This window comes from Ambystoma mexicanum, chromosome 2q, assembly GCF_040938575.1.
Source record: "Ambystoma mexicanum isolate Mex_15411 chromosome 2q, UKY_AmexF1_1, whole genome shotgun sequence".
NCBI classification, from domain to species: Eukaryota; Metazoa; Chordata; class Amphibia; order Caudata; family Ambystomatidae; genus Ambystoma; species Ambystoma mexicanum.
In genome coordinates this window covers 116,786,956-116,807,954 of record NC_090924.1, presented here as the reverse complement: position 1 = coordinate 116,807,954, position 20,999 = coordinate 116,786,956, and the positions used below count along the sequence as shown (strand labels likewise).

General features: G+C 46.4%; 1 protein-coding gene across 2 annotated transcripts in view; it reads left to right on the top strand.

Annotated features, from left to right (window-relative positions):
* The window catches only part of SPSB3 (splA/ryanodine receptor domain and SOCS box containing 3), a 201,626-nt gene that overhangs the window by 114,669 nt on the left and 65,958 nt on the right, over nucleotides 1-20,999 (top strand). For both annotated transcript variants that reach the window (XM_069646999.1, XM_069646998.1), the window contains exon 3: nucleotides 2,528-2,705. In XM_069646999.1, coding sequence (XP_069503100.1) covers nucleotides 2,528-2,705 — 178 coding nt within the window. The remainder of the gene's footprint in view (nucleotides 1-2,527; nucleotides 2,706-20,999) is intronic.

Sequence of the window (20,999 nt, the reverse complement as noted above, 5' to 3'; positions counted from 1 at the left end):
TGACAAGCACTATTGTAGGCGGTTTGGGGGCCCTATGTGCCGAGCAATACTATATTGCAGTATACATTAGTCACATGGAAACTCGGACGAGGCATCCCAACGGAAATAAGGGGGCTGCCATGGAACTGAGAGGATCCAGGGTTCCTATCGCTCATCTTCCCTTTCTGCCCCCCGCTCCCAGGTCACAGGAGCGAGGAGGGCGTCATCTATCATCCACTATGTGCACTCTAAGCTACTGGGAAAGAGCTTGTAGTCTGCTGGGAATAAAACTGGGCCTAAGCCCCTCACTACCATCGCACATGACCCAGAATTTACACCAGGACTGGAGGGAGTTTCTGCATTTTTGACGGTAATGGACCTCTCTGGCTAGTGCAGTTATACCCAGGGAATACTCCCTACAAGTTTATCGAAAAGGGAAATGTTATTTCCCCGAAACTTAGATTCCCTTATGCCGAGCTACTCCATTGGCTGATGAGCAGTGAGGTAAAGGTGGCGGGTATATGTTTCCTGTAATCGGTCGAGACTTTTCTAGCGGAACGTTCCTCCGACAGGATTGTTTCGAAATGTCATTGTCTGTTGGAAGCAGCGGATCCCGAAGAGTTGCTCCCATAAATGGGCACGTGTGAAAGAGATTTAGAAACAAGCATATTGTCTGAATCATGTTCGGACATGTGTGAACGGGTCAAAAGAAGCACTAAACCCGCCATGATCAAAGAGTGCCCATATAAGATCTGCTTCCGGTGGTATATCACCCCAAGAATATTACATAAGTTCTCTCTGCAAAGCTCTGTTGGAGAGATTGTTGTCTGAATGGCACGTTGGGTCATTTGTGGTGGGGCTGTGGTTACTGGAAGGAAATTGTGGCACAAATAAAGAACATAGTTTTGACCACGATCACCTTTAATCATAATACTGGGGGACTCTGACATTGATGGTGGCTACCCAATGTTCACAATAGAGCAACATTAAATACTCGCTCCAAGCAGCCCAGTTTAAATTTGGCGACATTTTTTAAAACTCCATGAGGTCCCACTATCCCCTCAAAGTGGGTCAGAATCTGGGCAATTTTGTATCTGAGAAGATCTTGGCTGCATCTTATAATTGTCCACCTAACTTTATACAAACATGGGATCCGGTTATCCAATATGTTAAGATGGAGAGCAGAGTTTTTGGAGAGCGCAATTGTTGAAGCATTTATATTTTATTTAGATGTGGTCGCTGATGATGAACTCTGTGTTTCTTGATTATCAAAACTACTGCAGAATGTGCCTTGGACCTACTCAGCTCAAATGTTTTTTTTTAAAGTTTGCCGCACACTTTAAACATAAGCTTGAATTATCAGATGTAATGAGTTTGCTGATAGTTCATTCTCTGACACTGCAATGCAATGAGAAACAGCTACAACGCATGGAAAAAATGTCTCCTGCTAGCTTTTTGTATCAAGATAAGCATGCTCTCCTTTGTTACGAGCAGGCGCTTGCACCCAGCAATTTAGATCCCTGCTACAAGTTAGGATTTAGGTGCATGGCGTCTGTGGGTTAGGGGCTAGGATATTGGTTCGTTTTTTCAAGCTTCGTATGTACAAATTATCTTTGTAGGTGTGCTGGGCATTAAGGAGTTTGTGGCTATTATGGTGTGACCATCCATAGCATTTACAAACCCTGAAAGTATATTCTGCGGTTTGTTTGGGCCCCTTTTAGCCACCTCAAACCACCCAGTAGCTAATATTCATAGGTTATATTACTGGTCCCAGTCTTCCTTCTGCTGACATTTACTCAAAATAATCGGGCACGGAATGGCAAATGGTGCAATAAAGCGGTGCCGAAGTGCCATCCCTTGATTCTAGTATGGACCTGTTTGTTTTTTTTGGGGGGGGGAGTGGTGGAAAGGGCCACTTTTATGGCCAGAGTGAGGAAGTTTCATAAGTTGGTAGACTAGTTTTAACCAATGTTTCTAAGCAAATAGGCTTTCAAATGAATTCTTTGAAACATATTTTGCCAAGAATATCCCCTTTTGGTAGTATTCAGTCTATTCTGAAAAGTAAGGAATTGTAATGTGAAATTGTGGGCCACTTTTTCATTGGTGCCTGGACCAATTTTATGTCTGTCTGATCCTGAAAATCGTGCACAACTCCTGTTGAAAGTACTTGCTTAGGGTGGACTTGAGTGTAGGATTGCTGTTTTCTCCAGAATGTTTATGAGTGGAAGCAAGACAACGCAGACGAACACAGGTTCGATCCCCGGGTCGATGCTTAGAAACCTCTGGTATTAAGCGCGTTCTAAATAACCAATTACATTTTTGCCAATGATTAGACTGGAGGTGAATGTGCAGTTTATGCATCATGAGTCCTAGTGCTTTAATCACAGTGGAAGCTGCTACTCCGTGTTCTTGGGGAACAGACAGCATCTATATTACCTAACCAATCTCTGGTTCTGTATAAAGCTTAGTTTACTTTGAGTGTGCAAAAGTGATTTGGATGGTAATGGGCAATAATTACCTTTTTTTGTTTTTTTCCTTTTTCTGGCAGCATAGTGACTCTGATTCAGAGCTTGAGTTTCCTGCACTTCCACACTCCATCCCCAGTGCTGTCCCTGTTACTGGAGAATCTTACTGTGATTGTGAGAATCAGAGTGAAACGCCCTACTGTGCCAGCCTGCACACCATACACCGGGTGAAGGACTGCCAGTGTGGAGAGGAAGACAATTGTGAGAGTCTTAACGTTTCCTTCTGGTCTTGCTCATCTGCCTGCTTTGCTTGAGTTCATGAATATGGTCTTGTTTGGTCTTCTACCTGTTGATACCCTATGTTCTGACACTTTTTTTTACTTTGGGGTTAAATATTTAAAACCGTTGTCAGCAGGGGAGTTGCTAGGTCTGGAAAAGACCCGGGGCTACGCTGATATCGGAACCGTTGGGACTGGGGGCTAGCTAGTCTTTTGACTGTAGCTCCTGAGATTCTATCCGGGGCTACAACCAAAAGATCAGGGGCTATAGCCCCCTTAGCCCCCCCTAGCAACGCCCCTGGTTGTCAGTGTTAGACTCGTTTATTATGAGGCTGTGCAGGATCTCCGATCAGTGAGTTTGGCGATGGTCTTTTTTTCATTTGTCTTCAAACCATGTCTATTTTTACAATATCTATCTTCAACACTTTTTTGAGTTCATTTGTATTTTGTCAAGTATGGGTGTAATTCACTCGGCATCCAACAACACGTCTGCCTTATTTGTTTATCCAAATAAGTGGCACGATGCCCATATCCTTTAAAAAAAAAAAAAAGTAAATACCCTTCTTTGGTCCATTTTGTTTATCCAGAGAAACCTCATTGTCAAAATAAACCCTAAAGCCCTCTCCCCAGGATATGCTCTCAGAATTCCACGTGTATAACAATAAAACGGGCCTCTCTCTTCAATGCATGTTAAAGTGATAAGCTGTTACCAAGGCTGGTAATCCCGCTGTAGTTTAAACGTCATATGGTTGGAAACAAGCACGTTACTGCAAACATGCTTATCTACCACGAAGCCTATTTCTGATTACTATGACAACCAGAAACTGGGATAGGTGTTTATCTTTTGTATATTTTTGTATAGTTCTCCAATGCAAGTTGTGGTCCCCAGACATTTACCACCTAAAGTGCATTTCTTTACACCCCTGTTGTTTTTATCTTCTGATGTGGAGAGGAACAATGGATATTACATCTATCCCACGTTTGTCCTGTGCATTTGAGTAGAAATGCACTTTCTGGTTGGAAACCTAGTCTGAGGCCTTCCTCTGCCAATGCATTATCCTGCACCCTTTTCTGGTGGCAAGAAGCAGAAAGATTTTTTATGTGATAAAGATTAACCGACTACTGTTAAGAGTTGCATAAATACATACCAATTCCAAACAAGCTCATGTGTTAAATCATTATGATCAAATATGAGGCTGGGATAGTAAATAACAAGTGAAGAGCTTCATGCCGTATTTTCAACCACTAAATTCGTTTCTGGTGGAACAATTTGAAACTGGATGCTTTTATATTGGAAGGGGGAGTCGGGAGTTTTCTTCTCCCTGTGTTCTTCTCCCTGACCCCCCACACCCCATTAAAAGGTCAATAAAGATGTTGGAATTTTTGATTGAAGCTTAAACATTTTCCACTGCAGGCACTGAAGCTGCTATATCGCTTCCTGTATGTGCCACCTCAGAAGCCTTGTGTCTCCCTGCCCCCCCCCCCTCACTCCTTGCCACCATTATTATATTGGATATGATGCATGTTAGGGCCGTTTTTCTGAAGTCCAACTAAAATCATTCAACTGAGACAGTGCAGGACCTCACTCTTAGTATAAGCCTGTACCACCTGAGTTCATGGTAGCATAGACAGAGCAGGCAGGCTTATCGTAGGAGGGAGAGAGGGCTGTAGAGTCAGTACAAAGAAATTATAATACACAGGGTCCAAAGAAACACTGACACACTATGTTTTGTACAAATACATGTTTTATTTAAATACAAGTAGGCCCAGATAAATCTTGGGGGGAATAAGTACTGTCACAGCTCATATAAACACATTATAAAAACACAACACTATCCTTGTAGGTTGTTAGACAAGATTTGTCTGCAGTACCCTCTGGGACCACTACACACAACTAGGACTACAGGTGTAACCAAAACCAACCTTTGGTATAAGTCTGTACCACACAGTTTTTGGTAGCAAGCTGAGCAGCCAGGTCTATCTCAAGAGGGGAATGTGAGCTTGTAATGATGTTACACAGAGGTCTACAATCACAAGTATTCAGATAGACACTTAAACTGAAGGTTTCTTGGTAATACTTAATTTATTACACAGTCAGTTAGAAAACATTCACTAAAAGGAGGTATTCAGTATCACTCAAATATATACTGCAGTACTTCACACTAACCGGTTCTGAAACATTTACACTACTTTGAAGGTGGAGCAAAATGGCATTCAGAGCATTTGAAGTAGAAGCAAAAAGGCATAAGTTAATAAAACGAATATTACAGTTACTCTAAAACAGTGCAAACAGTTTGAGTTCACCAGATGAGTTGATTCAATGCAATAGATAGGCCAAAGTCAATGGACTAGTGTCTTGTATAGGTAAAAACGGTTCTGGTATTTAAACCGAAAAGTCTTTGCCACGGTTCTTGGAAGTAGTTCACAGAAGAAAGGTTCATATGGCGGGTCACAAGCTGACTAGGCCTGTCAGTTGCCAAAGTTCCACAAACGTTCGCGGTGAGAGGTAAGTTCTCTTGTCAGGTTTTCACAATACCTCATATTGAAGAAAAAGATGCAGTTGAAGACTTCTGTTCCTGGCAGTTCCTGCAGATCTCGCTGTTCCTGAGCCTCAGTCGTGGGGACAAGGACGACGTCGGGGGACTCCTGCACTGCACAGGCACTGGTCACAAAGCTGGCATTTCTTCGATTCCGGTATCTGTCTTCAAGCACACAAGCTGGTGTCCTTCTCCCTGGTTATTCGGTTTCCTGCAGCACTCCAAGGAAAATAAAACCAGCTCCGAGAATGGTGTGCAGGTGGCTTACAAGTTGATTGGTCCCACCAACTCAAAGGAAGAAGTCATCCTTGAAGGGCTTCTCTGTCGAGATGAACTTGGCGATTCGGACCTGCAGCAGGGCTCCACCGGGCAAACCAACGGTCCAGTAGTTGCAGCAGCCGTCCTCTTCCAGCTCGTCTTCGGTTCTTTCGTTCCAGTGGTCGACTCTGCCTTCCAAGCCAAGAGACGCACCTTTTAAACAATTTTCTCCCATTCATTCCAGCCTACCTGCAACTCACCCAGCAGGCTGGCTGTCCTTGCTGGACAGTCAGCCAGCCAATCACACCAGAGTGCATTTGGGTCTCCTAGGAGACTAAGCACAGGGAGTTTCGGGCACCTCCCTCACTTCCTGCCCACCCCAGACACTCGGGCGCCAGAGGCGGTCTTCAGTCCTGAAGCCCGCCAAAGGCATAGAAACAAAGGGACCAAACCTTGTTTGCCGCGCAGAGTCAAACTCTAGAAGGACCTTTCCCAAATGAAATGGCGTAAAAAGATCGGGACCTGTTTAAACAAAGGGGGCTTAGGTGCCATCTTGAAAACCATGGCTCCTGTGATTTTTAGATACCGGTGTTCGCAGTAGGGCAAAATCATGGTAGTTTGTTGTAAAACCACTGCCACTAGCCATTTTGATAGAAGTAGCATTTGACTGCCTCATGAGTTTCTAGGCATAGGGGATACTAGGTACCCCCTCCAGCCCTCTATTGTAATCCAGCACTCTATTGTAAGATAGTGTGCGCTGGGTCTAGGAATTTAAAAAGACTAGTAAAGTCAATTTAACTTTACATTCTCTGGAAACAGTAGTTTATCTCAGAGAAGGTATTTAAACCTTGGGAGAGCCCAAAAGGCTTTCCCTGTGTCACTGCACTGAGGGTGCTGTTTGACACAAATGAAAAGATGATGCCTATGGAGTTGTCTAAAACTCCATAACCAAAGAAAAAAACATAGAAAACAGACAGAATTAAAAGTACAAAGTCCCAAACGTCAGCAAAAGAAATGGGGGTCTCTAAGGTAGAGAGGAATTAGCGCATTTATGAGAATTCTTCCTAACATAGGTACACAGATCAAAACATATAACCTAATTTGGAACACCTAACAGTAGTGCTAACGAAGTCAAAACTAATGATTACTTTTAGATTACTTTCAGTAATACCGGGTCGGAGGCCCTATCAGTTGCACCATGACGCTCAGCAAGAAATGACATAGTAAGTCAACTGGGAATTATATTTTTCAGAATAGTGGGGCACTTATTCTAGGAGCAGTAAAATACCTATAACTCTGATTGAGGATAACAGTTCTTCTAGGGGAGTTGGACCTTGGGATGTAACATCCAATTACAGTTGCTTTTCAGTTCACAGTTTAAGGGAAGCAATAACTTGTTAGCTGTGTGCCTTCCAAAAATAAGTTAACACAAGGTAAGTAACACCTCTATACTTTTGTAAGGAGCTACCAGCAACCTAAAAGGTAAGTATGACCTAAGCAATATTATTCTGTACAGGCTAACGGCAAGTCAGGGGAAGCACATCGCGCTCTGAAACACTTGTGTACGAGCACGATACAAATAAAATATCAATATCAAGACCCAATTGGGGATACTCATACAATTATCCTAACAGGAATAATAAAGTGAAACCAACAGCATTACTTTTGGGAAGTGGGGAACCCAATTCATAGGTGAGTAACTTAACCTTCAGTCTACTTTTAGTTAGAATGGCGAGACAGTTTCTACGAAAGGAGGACTTATTTAAGAAGGCACACAGCTTATTCAAGGCAAGTAAATTCTATATATACTTTTCAGAGTAGCAGAACAAATCTAAGATAAGTAATAACTTTTTGTAACTCACGGGGGGCGTGGCTAGGAAGCCATGTGAAAGGACGTGTCTGTACGGGGGCTCCCGAAGATCCGCACATTATCCGACTGAAAACAGTGCAAGGACCGATGTAATTTGGCTGAGACTGATATGACTGCGTACATGAATCTCAGGTGAACGTGTGGATACGTTTCGATATGGGCCTGCACCGTGAGAGCGCAACAAAAAGCTAAAAGAAGATCTGGAGGCGAGAGTGCGATGAACGAGAAAATGGCCGCCGCCGCCGAACGAAGGAACAAAGGGGTGCTTGATCTGGGCGCCTGACGGTCGCACTGGAGCGTGGTGGTGTTGTAGGTGCATGACGCGGGTGCATCGAGGTCATTAAGGACACCCAGTCCTGCGAGGCCGACGGCGTGGACCTGGGAAGGGAGCAGGGCCTGACCGAAGATACTTTGTAACCGGAGCGTGCGGTGTGACCGGGAACTGTGCCCCGGGCCCTTTGTGGCCTAAAGTGCACCTCAGAGGGTGAGACGCGACCTGGCTTAGCTAGGTAATAGACAAGATGGCCGGGGGAGCCGGAGGACAGAGGAACTTGGTGTCAGAGAAGTGGTGATAACAATGGGGCACCCGCAGAGCGCACTGTGACACCCTGCCCCAGATCCGAGCGGGGATAGAAGGACGGGAGACATGTCTAACAAGCCCCTGAGAGCGAAGACCAAACAGCACACGCTCGACGAATACGCTAAAACGCCTCCCGGCCCAGACGGAGCCAAAAGCAAAGACAAAACGCAAGCCAAGGAAATGGCCGCCGGGGGTGCGAACCACGAGGTCCTCGCTGCGATCGCAGACCTGAAAGCGACCTGGGAGACCAAGCTCCAGCTCGCTGTGGCTGAACTGAAGACCGCAATGGAACTCCAGGTTGGGGCAGTGCAGGAGGACGTGAACCTCCTAAGGCAGGACGTGCGTACCCTGGCAGAGCGCACGGAGACTTTGGAGAAAGAATTGGGCCCTACCGCGGCGGACTGCGCTGTGCATAAGCGTGAACTCCATGCCCTGGTGCAACGCGTGGGCAACTTGGAGAGTAGGGCGGAGGAGGCAGAAGGGCACGCCCGGAGGAACAACATCCGTATCGTGGGCCTGCCGGAGGGAACTGAGGGCCACAATCCAACGGAATTTATCGAAAACATGCTACTGCAGGAGATCACGGGAGGCACCCTGTCGCAGGGTTTTGCGGTTGAGAGAGCGCACAGGGCCTTAACTAGGAAGCCACCACCGGGAAACCCGCCCAGGCCAGTGATAGCTAAGATCCTTAACTACCGGGACCGAGAAAGGATCCTTGAACACTTCCGCAAGGGAGGCACAATACAACGAGGAGCGGCGAATATAACGGCCTATCCCGATTACACCCTGCAGGTACAGCGCAGTCGTATGAACTTCGGAACGGTGAAGAGGAGATTGCGGGAAGCGGGGCTCAAATACATGTTGCTCTATCCGGCCAAACTGAAGGTTTTCTTTCAGAGCAAGCTACTGTTCTTTGTCACCCCGGAGGATGCTATGGAGTGGTTGGATGCACAAAACTGCCCTCAGGAGTCAGATGTCCAGACAGCCGGTGGAAAATAAAGGACGAGATAAGTAACGCTGTAGGCCCGGTCGGGTCATGAACATTGGGACTAGATTATAGTCATTGAACTCGCTTGAGAACATGCGCGCGTCAGGGGTTATGAAACGTGGTCCTTGCGCGGACATGGTTGCGAAGTTGAGGAGCCGCCTGAAGCCACCCTTTACACCCCCTTTTTGTGTTTAGTTTAGTCACTGTTAGTGGGGTGACACCCTGTCGGGTTCTCTATTTGGGTTTTCCAAGGAGGACCGAACACAGGGATGCCTGAGATCCAGGGATGGAGCTGGGCAGTTGTTGGGGGTAGGGGTTTGGGGGGGAGTTTTAGTTTTTGTATGAGCCTGGGGGTGAAACCGGGAGTGGGGGTTCGCAAAGTGGGGAGGCATTGCCTCGGATGGGGGGAGGAAACTACTGATAGGCCATGGGAGACCTCAGGATATTAACGTGGAACGTTAGGGGGCTTAACAGTTATCTTAAGCGAAATAAAGTCATGTTGTATCTTAAGAGGCAGAAGATAGACGTAGCCCTGCTACAGGAGACACATCTAAAGCGAGAGAAACTGGAGCTGGTAGGGAGGAAGTGGAAGGGAACAGTGGTAGGATCAACGTACTCCGCCTATGCCAGAGGAGTGCTGGTGTGGGTGGCGCCACACGTCCCATTCAAGCTAATTGAGGAGGATGTGGAGGAGGATGGGAGGTTGGTTATGGTGAGGGGGCTGGTAGAGAACAAAGTAGTGTGCATTGTAAACACATACGCGCCTAACCAGGAAACGGCGACATATTTTAGGACGCTGTGCACCAAGCTCAGTGTTGGGATGGGGGGGAACGGTGATATGGGGTGGTGACTTTAATTGCGTGTTGAACCCCAGGGAGGATAGGTCGGATGACAAGATGGCTAAGCCCAGTCCGGCGGCTAAGGTATTGCAGACGCTGCTGGCGGATTTTGGCCTAGTGGATGTGTGGAGAGCGAAACACCCGAGCGCGAGACAATACTCGCACTATTCGGCTCTGCATCTACTGCACACGAGGCTTGATTACTTTTTCACTACGCCAGACATAGTCGCGGAGTGCGACCATATAGACTACAGGGCGAGGGTCCTCTCTGACCACTCGCCCCTGGTCATGCGATGGCAACTGTATTCCCCACGAGCGCGTATACCAACATGGCGCCTAAGGGCGGAGGCGCTCAAAGACCCCGCCTTCAGAGAGGATATTAGGGAAGAGATAACTGCTTATTTTGAGGTGAATAAAGGGAGCGTTAAGTCGGCTGGCACCTTATGGGAGGCCTTTAAGGTCGTAATGCGGGGGATCGCCATTGCGAAGTCTAAGGGATTGATGGGGGGAGTCCTGGCGGATTTGCATAGAGCTGAGACTGCGCTGGAGGAGGAGTTGAAAGGTGGTGGGACAGATGCGGAGCCGGTCTCCAAATTGCAACAGAAGTGTGCGGAACATTGGGACAGGCTCTGTAATTTGAACTATAGAAAGTATATTGAGAGACTGCATGCGGGGGGAGATAAAACGGGCCGACTCTTAGCTTGGCTGTACAAGATTGAGACCCCACGATCCCCGATCAGATTGGTAACCAATGAAAAGGGGGAGGAGGTAGACACCCAAGAAGGCGTGAACAGGGCATTCATGGAATATTATAAGGTCTTATACGAAGATTGCGAGGGGGGCAGCCAGGAGGAGATAGACCAAGTGCTGGAAGATGTAGGCTTGCCCAAGGTCAGCGATGAGGAGCGAGAGGAGCTGGATGCTCCGATCACCCTGGAAGAGCTAAAGGAGATTGTGAGACAGTTGCCCACTAGTAAGGCCCCAGGGGCAGATGGGTTCCCCAGTGAATTTTATAAAGTTTATGCAGAGGAAGTGCTCCCGCCCATGCTGGAAATGCTCAACGAAGCGTACGAGATGGGACGGTTGCCGGAGTCACTTAGGGAGGCGATTATAATACCGCTCCCCAAGCCAAATAAACCGGGACATGATTGTGGCTCCTACAGGCCCCTGTCGATGCTGAACCAAGATAATAAGATCCTGACAGCTGTCCTGGCTACTAGAATGCGTAGAGTGATCGGCAAGTTGTTCCACCCTGACCAGACGGGCTATGTCCCTAATAGGAACATCACTCACAACCACAGGCGCCTCCACAGGGTGGTCGAGTGGGGTGGTGGTGAGGACGGCGAAATGGCGATAGTGGCATTGGACGCGGTTAAGGCGTTCGACTCTGTTCGGTGGCCTTGGCTGCTAGCGGCTCTGAGAGGGTACGGGATGGGACCAGGTTATGTTAGGTGGGCCGAGATGTTATACAGAGCACCACTAGCCAGGGTCCGTACGGGTGCGGTGGTGTCAGAGAGATGGCAGTTGGGCAGACGCACTAGGCAGGGGTGTCCCTGGTCCCCAATGTTGTACATCCTGGCCCTAGAACCGTTAGCGATTTACCTCCGGCAGCAATATGACCCGGTCGGCATCGATGTGAGAGGAGAGTGTCACCTTATATCCCTGTATGCAGATGATATGCTGTTATACCTAAGATACCCAGAAGAAAATTTGCAGTATGTCTTAGAGGTGATGGGGAGGTATGCCTGGTTGTCCAGTATAGCGGTAAACCCTCAGAAATCCACTCTATTTCCGCTAGGGGGCTATGTGGGGACTCCAGTGGAGAGGTTGCCAGTGTTGCAGATCCCGTGGGCGACGAGATCCTTTAGATACTTGGGAATTGATGTGTACCACACGACCGTGGAAGAGCACAAGCATAACACTGAACTTGCTGTGGGGAAGATCGAGAAATGTATGAGGTTCTGGGAAAGATTGCCACTAGCGATGATGGGCCGAGGAGCTATGCTTAAAATGGTAGTGCTGCCCAGGCTTCTGCATTATTTTAACAACATCCCCTACATGATTCCTAAGAAGTTTTTTGTGAGGCTACATAGTGTTTGCAGAGAATTCCTGTGGCACGGCATGCGCAACAGAGTCGCACTGTGGAAGCTGCAGAACTTCTATGAGAAGGGCGGAATCAAGCTGCCGAACTTTGAGGCATATTATGTGGCAGCGCAGCTACAATATGTGTCCAGGTGGCTCTCTGATGACGAGACCCCTGAACACAGGCTGTTTGGGAGGGATTGCTCCCCTTTTTACTTGCGAGAGGTGATCTGGGTGGCTAATGCATGCATGAGGGAGCGGCCTAGTATGCTAGCTTTGGGACGGAACATGTGGAAACGGGCCTGCCGGATGATGGGCAACCCTTTGCCGTGTGTGTTGCAGTTCCCATTGGTCGCACTGGTGAAGGGAGATGGGCAGCTCAGAGCAACCATTCGGATATACTGGGAGTCAGTGGGGTTGGTCACCATGGGAGATATTTGGCAGGATGGGACCATCTTGGAGTTCGAAGAATTAGAGGCAGGGTCGGGACTGCACAGGGGTCAATATATGACATATCACAGGATAGTGCAGGAGATCCGGAATAGGTGGCCCGAAACTACCCTGGCCGATGAACCGGATGCCACGGTGGAGATACTATATGACACATCGGAGGGCGGGCATGAGGTCTCTAGGTTGTACGAGATGTTGATGACGAAGGTTGGGAGCGATTTAGAGCACTTGAGACTGGAATGGGAAACGGAGATGGGGGCCCCGATGGCAGATGGGTTGTGGGAGCGAGCCCTCGGGTATCATAAAAAAGTATCGAGAAACGCCAGGTTTAAGCAAATACAGCTTTATATAACGCACAGGGCTTACCTGACCCCTTTGAGAATATCCAAATTTCGGGATGTTGGACGCCAGGCGTGCCCCAAGTGCGACGAGGAGAATGCAGACATGATACACATGTTTTGGGCGTGCCCAGTAATTGCAAGCTATTGGGGTGAAGTGGCGCAGAAGCTGGCAGGAAAGGGTGTTACGCTCAAAGTGGATTCAGCCTGGGCCTGCTTACTGGGGGGATATCCCAGAGCACGTAAACTTAGACATGTCGATAAATTGAAAGATCTGGCTTATGTGCTTGCTAAACGTAGGATTGCCATGGGTTGGAAGGAGTGTGATAAGCCACGAACGGAGGTCTGGTGGAGGGATCTCCAAAAATGGGCGGAGGCCGAGACGGCTGTGTGGCGGGATGCCAGTATTGCAGGGGAGGAGGAGGAAATGTGCTCTCTTGCGGCATGGAAACTGTTGATAGCTGAACTGTTTGGAACGGGGTCGGCTCCAATTGAATCTGAGAGTGATGACGCCCCCTCGTCCACAGCGGATACCAATGGCGAACACCATGCAGGCTCATAGGGGGGAGGGATGGGGATTGCAGTGTTGTTTGTTGTTAAATGTGTTTATTTATGTTCAAGTTGTAATGTCGTGTGGTTTATATATATAAAATAAAAATATATTTAAAAAAAAAAAAAACTTTTTGTAACTCACTCCGAGTTGCAGTTACCAACCAATTTACAAGTAAGTAACTTCTGAACACTTGTTATTCTTTTCAAAGCAGAACCCTTTTCTTATCCAGTCCTTCCCTTATTCTATAGCATGAGTTCACTCAGAGGCAGTAGAGGGGCCGTAGTGGTCTAGGTGCCAGCATTAGGCAGGGTGAGATAGGGTTCAGTTTTAGGCATAGTCGGAATTCCAGGGGAAGACTGTTCAGAGCAGACCCCTTTGGAGGGATTATGTAGTGTGCCTCGGTGAACTGGATGAGTGGCCTCTCAATCACAGAAAACACCCCAAAGCTATACAGATATCTCAAAGGCTTATGGTAGGTAAAATACCCCAGCTAACACAGTACCTCAGCACAGAACAAGAGTTGCAGCAGGAAGACTTCAGGATCTGCAGCCAAAAACCCTGTCGATGGATTCCTTTGCCAAGAAGATGGAAGACAGGACTTTGGAAGGACTTTTGGAGCAGGGATCATAGGAGAAGGCTCCAGGCAAGAGTGTCTTTATGGTTGGATGTGGCTCTGTGGATTTGGTGCCTTTTCAGGAGCACAGAAGACAGAATATCGCTGGTTGGATTCTTGTTGTTTGCAATGTCCAGCACTCTTATGAGGGGACCTTTTCAGACCTGAATCGTGCCTCTGAAGTTTCAGCGAGAATTCTAGAGAGAATTCTAAAGAGACTTCCTTAAGTATTGAACCAATGACAACCAACCTGAAATATGGGTATTTTGAGGATGGATAATAGTCCAGGAAACCGGAGACAACGATGGGAGAAAACAACAAACAGGAATGTTAGTATAGGGAAATAAACCCGAGCGGCACGAGGGTCGCACTAGTACCGGGTTGGTGCAGAATCAGCAAAGCGTTTATATGCACTTGACGACAAGTTCACAAGACAGGGTAGATCACTCAATGTCCCAAAATCCAGCAAAAGGAAAATATCCAATCAAGGCAGTAGAGAAATGATTTCAATAGCAGAGATGGAGTTGCCAACTACAAATATGTACCTGAGCACACACGCATCCAGATAAGGCGTGGAAGAGTTCCGGGTGGTTGATGGCAAGTCATCTGCGAGGAGGGCAAAGTCGTTCCGCGTCTGGTAACAGCTAGCTGGGATGGGGTACCGCAAAGAGGCAGCAGGAAGCAGGAAGAATAATCCAATAACGTTCCGTGTCAAAAGCCAGGCGAGCACGACAGGAATAAAGAAGGAGGCAAGCCAAAACAGGAGAAGTCCGGGTCAGAAACGTAGCGGTCAGTAGACAGCGAATCCAGAAGCCAGGCAAGGGTCAGAACCAGGTAAGCAGATTAGGAATTTGTACGGTGGAAACACGAAGGAGTAATTGGACGTAACCGCTGTAGCTTGCAACGCTAATTAGCAGCAACGAGCCCCTTGAAAGATGGTGGTTTTAAAGCCGTATGGGGGCGTGTCTTGCCGTACGTCTTCCACATACAGGAAGTGTCAGCTGACACGGACTCCGTCGTAATTTATGCCGGCGCCATGGCAACCTGTATCTGTTCCACAGAGGAGCTTGTAAAGGAGTCGTATTCTGCAAGGAAGCCTGCAGGGAAGCCCGAAGTGTAACACGGGGTCGTCATTTTCGGAGTCCCCAGGTCGATTGGAAGAAAGAGCCACAGCATGCTCTGGTTATACAACAGGCTCTGTGGTAGTTGGAAATCGTTACAGCTGCAAATTCTTAATCTTCCTCTTCGGTTTTGGTTCCAGTGGTCGAATACCTCTTTAGCTTCCAGGATCAGACTTTTATGCAGGAACCCAGCCAATCAAACAGCCTTGCAACATTCAAACTTGGGGGGGGGGGTTCTTGAGGGGGGTTGGCAGTCCTTTCAGGACAGCCAGCCGCCCAGTTTGAACTGGATTCTCGCACTCGGGCTGGAAGACAAAAGGCTCTAGAGTTTTGGACTCCTCCCTTGCTTCCTGCCTTCACAGACACTCTGGAACCTGGTTGAGGAATCCACAAGATTCTCGTCGAAGATAAAGTTAACACAAAGGAGTTTCCCACCTTGGATTTCAGTAGATGGAACAAGAAAGGACAGGAAATGCTAAAATGGCAAAAAAAGAAGACAGGAGCCATTTTGGTAAAATGAGCACCCATCAGTGCCAGCCCACCGTAAAGGTGCACTGAATGAATAAAAAGGTTCACTGCCACCAGCCACTAAAAGTAAGTTTGTCCTTGTAACATAAATGTTACATTTTAAATGAGAAAGGGGATACTCGGGATCTCCCCAGCACCCCAGATAAGGGGCCTCGGGAGAGGGTCTGGTCTCACCTAATAAAATGTAAAAGGGATCCACAGATCCTTTCTACCCTTGGGAACTGTAGTTCTCACAAGGTTAGCCAGAGAAAGTTTAAAAGGGGGGGCAACCCAGCAACAATGGGCACCTATTGCCAAACAATTGTCAAAGAGGATAACTTTTAAAATACACTATGACACCCATAAAAAGAGTAAATTAATCTGTGAGGGTGGAAAAAGATTCCCACTCACTGAGGTATAGGGAAAAATAATGTACCAGCCCAGCAAAAAGTTCTGGCGTTGACACAGGTCAGGAAGATTTATCATTAAGATGAAAATCTTAACTAACAATGGAACATGTGGGTTTCGTGTGGTGCTTCATCTTATTTTTACATTTATTGAGTGCACTAAACCCAGAGGCATCAAGGCCTCGTTACATAACTGAAGGTCATGGCTAAATGATACTTGCATACGGTACATAGGAATTGGTAGCGGGCGGACAAAGCATGCAGTATTACAAAGGTAAAACTGCACATGGTGCATGAGGGTACATCGTGCCTGGAGATCGAAATGCTATCTAGACGCTTGTTACAGGTGATTATAGCCGATAAGTTTGATGCCATAGTTCAAGATGTCCAAAGTGGCTCAGAGGAGTAGGTTCGTGGAGAAAAGTAATGTTTTGAGCTGTTTTTCGGAACACTCAGTAAGATTGTTCAGATTTTAGGGACAAGGGTAGAGCATTCCAGTTCTTGGAGGCAATAACCGGGAAGCTGATCCCACCAGATCTGTTTCACCTGAATATAGGGATAGTGAGTAGGTGAGATTGAAAGGATTGGGTGGGTCTTGAGGAGTGTGCTTTGCAGAATTTTTCGAGAGGTACCTGGGTGCCGACTTGGAGAGGCATTTATGCGTAATAGCTAGCGATTTGAACATAATCCGCTTACGCTATGGGTAACAGTGCACCTCTTCTGGCAGCTGAGATGTGTTCATGCTTAGAAATGTTAAGTGCTGCTCTGAGTGCATTGCTTTGGATTACTTGCAGTTTATTGATGTTGCACACAGAGGTCCCTGCAAATGGGGCGTTGCAGGAGTCTGATCTTGATCTTATAAGTGCTCCGGCAATGGTGATGCAACTTTCAGAGGGAAGGAAGGCGAAGTATTGCACAAGAAATCCTATGTTGTGCAAAGGGATCACCAAAGAAGATTTGCAGCGCATTTTGAAGTTCACAAGGACCAGACCAAAACAGAATGGGTGGGGATCCTTCTTTAAAGGAACATTTCTGAGTAGAGGGATTGTACATACAAGTTTGCTTTGGCATGCTGCATTCCTTTTGTTCATGAAGATTGCTGCTTTTTATTACTGACTTGCAGCATAGTCGGATAAGTCAACATTTGACCATGTTTGTCTTCAGTTTGAGTAGGTAGTGTAAGGGCGTCGAAGAAGGATGCTGACACAAGCGTGGCATGCTTGGTTATAGATTGTTATTGATGGTAAAAGAATCGTCACTATGCTCAGATTTGTCTGTGGTTAATAAGTTGGCCATTAGGATAGAAGAGGACTCAACCGGGTCCTTCAACTCATTTAGGAGATTTATGTGATATGTTTGGATTTTGAGCCTCCTGTCCAGTTGAGTTACTTATAGTTATAGGTATGTGTTGATAGGTAAGTATTCGTGCAGTCCAACTGGTGAGGACTACACAAAACTTTTCTGCTTGCTATTAGGTAACCCACCTTTAAATCTAACCCTGTAATACACACATTGGTATTTGACTGAGCAGCCAGGCTTATCTTAAGAGGGGTAATGTGAGCTGTAGAGCTTTACAATTGAAATCAGTGAGTACATGTAGCCAAGTAACACTTGCACACTTAGTTGTATATACATATTTATTTATAATCTACACAAGGTTTAAATGAGCATTCTTTAGAAATCTATTCATTCTTTATCTACTAGTAACATTCAGTCAAAGTTAGGATTCAGTTTTTAAAAGACCAACGTTGTTAAAGACTTTTCTCATGCTAACAAATATTCCAGCACACTGAGTGACTTCTGTAAAAGTCAGTATTGCGCTTATTTCATTTACCAATTCAATTATTGAGTTGTTTAAGGAAGGAAAGGTCAGAATAAGATTTAGAACATTCTTCCACAGTTTGTAAAACAATTAGAATCTCCTAAAGGGGGAGGCGGGTAAACATTTATCCCAGCAATAATTTTCCACAATTGTAACCTATGAGGCAACACATACTGCCTATGCCAGTAGGTTCAGATGAGTGCCTTTAGGGAGCCAGGACAGACAAAGTCAATAGTTCTGATGCACTTCTTCTTAGATAAAGTCTTTACAAAGTTAGGAAGTTGAGAAGAAATCACAGAAACTTAAGTGAGCTACTTTGTAGTGTGCACAAGCTGTTGGGTCAGTGCAGGTGGGTTGAGACCCACTCCAAAAAGCACTTTGCAAGATAGGAAGCTCAATTTATGGCTAAAAGGTGAAAACCCCAAGCCCCACAGTAGCTGTGATTGGAAGAAAAATGTTCCGGTTGGATTCCTCTTTGCTACAGCTTGGCAGACCCTTGTTCCTGGACCTTGGTCGTGATGATGAAAGGGGGGCCGTCTGGCGGGCCCCTGTGGCAGTGCTCAAGAGACATGGGACATCCCCAGCAATGGATTTCCTTTGTTACAGCGGCACTTCAGTGTTTTGTCGCCATTTCCTCTGCATCAATGACGAACACAAATTTTGGTTGGAAGAAGCTTGCTCCCTCGGTCCTGGACTCTGGGGAGGTGACTGTGGATGAAGATTTCCTGCTTCTACAGAGTCCTCTGGATGCCCATGAAGATTTGGTCTTGGTGAGGCACAGCAAGTCAGGGGGATGCGCCAAATAGAAGTTGGTCTTGAGGCTAGTTGGTCGCACCAGCCCAAGGGAGGAAGTCGTGTCATACAGGTCTTCCCGGGCAGCACAGCTGCAGGGCTTCACTGGGCACTTCGGAGTCCAGGAGGTTTCTGCTAGTGTCTTGTCACATCTTCTTCTTTGGATGTTCTTCTCCAGTGGTCGAATCTGCCTCTAGTCCTAACAACCTTGCTTTTTATGTGATTTCTCATTCATTCACAGCCTATGCTGTCAATCACACAGCAGGGTGGCTGTTGTTTCACTCAGGCACACCTAGAGACAAATGACAGGGAGGTTTCGGGACCCTCCCTCACTTCCTGCCTTTCAAGACATACTGGGGCCTGAGCGTGTTTCAGGGCTGAAGCCCACCAAAGGCAAAACACCCAAAGGGCTCAAACCAGTTTCAACTAACAGAGTAAAAGCCAAGAAAGAATTTACAAACAGAAAATGGTGAAAAAAGAAGACTGGGCCATTTTGGGAAAAATGGTCACCGATGGGTGCTGTACTGTAGCTGAGGATTCATCCTGCAGGAGAAATGCACACTGGTAGTAAAAGTAAACCACTGCCCCCAGCCGTTTAAACAAAGTTAGTGTAGCACAAAAAATGTTACATGAGAAGTGGGAGAGGGAATTACTAAGTAACACCCACAGCACTCAACACAGGGTGGTGTGTGCTGGTCCCACAAAGAGAAAGGTAAGTAAAACGGGGATCATCTTACTATTCTTGGGAACGGTAGTTAACCCAAGAAAATATAATTGAACATTAAGAGAAGTCCAAAGGACTTCTTAGTGGCACTGCACCTAAGGTGTTGTGTGTCACTATACAAAAAGCAGATGCCTATGGAGTTTGTCAGACTCCATGAAACACAAAAATCCTAGTCAGGAAAAATGCATGAGGGAGTGAGGAGAAAAAGGTCCCACTCACTCAGGAGGCAGAAAATCGGATGTATACTAATTGACCTTTTCAAATTTGACCTTGGGAGAATTGACCTAATTTAAAAGGTCAATTAGGACATATATGCGGGGAAACCCCCCCCGCATCCCTCCACCCAATCCCCTTATATTATTTATAATCCAAAACCAACCCAATACATATATAAAATAATATAAAGGTCAATTGTGCAGAAGGTCAATTAGGACCACTATAATTAGGTCAATTAGGACAAAAGGTCAATTTGGCTAATACCAAAAAATCACAAGCCCTAAGTCCAGCTAAAGAGCTAGGGATATCTAAGGTTGAAGGGAATTAGCGCAGAAATGAAAATTCTCCCCAACACTTGTCCTCTGTAATATTTGATAATGTCTGACCATCGTGAAAGCATGTTATGCTCTGAGGGGTAGGATTAGCACTTTCTGTCCGATAGAAAAGGATTGTGGTACTGCCCTTTTATCGTAATGGATCTTCTGGCTTTCGGACTGACCTAGATGTTTTTTTACTATGTCCCGTGCTCTTTAAGCCTTTGGTCGATTTGGGACATGGGTTACGCTGCCTCTTCCTTTTCTTCCCATGTCTCCTGGAGCTTTCTAGTATGTCTCGGGTCACGTCTGTAAAGGAAGCATGAGGGGCTTTTCTTATGGCAAAAAGGGCCCACTGGATCATTGTGTCCCAGTTGCGTCCATCTGCTTCCACTAGTTCTTCTTTTTTTTTTAGAACATTCTTTAAGGTTTATTGAAACTTTCTAATAAACAGTGAGGGTGGTAAACAGAAGTGCATAGAGTTTTCATCTGTAAGATCTCCTTCACATCTGTAATCAATTTTGACATTAAGGTACTCCCTTGATAGGTCAATACTTCTCTTGGAAAGCTCACCTATGACAGAAAAGGGACTAGATGTTTAAGAATCTGTTGTGAGGTATTATTTTCCATTGGGAAGGCCTCTGGATACTGAGTTGCATAATCTAGAATTATTGGAATACATTTAATTCCCTAGTTTGGACGGTTCTAATAGTCCGACTGTGTCCATGTCAATTCTATAGAAGGGTACTTCGATTATAGGGAGGGTTTGGAACAGGGCAAGTGGAGGGGAGTGTGGAGCTGTTTTCTGACATAGGGGACACATAGCTATGAAGTCCTTGACGGCAGCGTAAATCCAGGACAACCCACCTATAGGTCCTAGGGATGACAATCTGGATCCTAGTTATCCCTTCTGGTGTGAGATCTCTACAATACAGAAGGCTTTGTTTCAGAAAGAAAATAGTTCATCTTTAGACCTCCCTTCTGGAACTGCCTTTAAGAAAGCTTCCGACAGAAGAGGGTCATTTCGCTGAGCGAAAGCTAGGTCAGGAATTATTTTGCTCCTTACACCAATGGCCCTCGTGGGTACTGGGGTTACATTCATGAGCCTCTCCAAAGCCCTTGGTACCTCTTTTCGTTAGCTCTTGTCCTTGAACCTCTATGGGGTTTGGGGAAGAGGACCCCTTGTCCTTGAACCTCTATGGGGTTTGGGGAAGAGGACCCCTTCTAAGAAGGATGCTGACACAAGGGTGGCATGTTTGTAGTTCT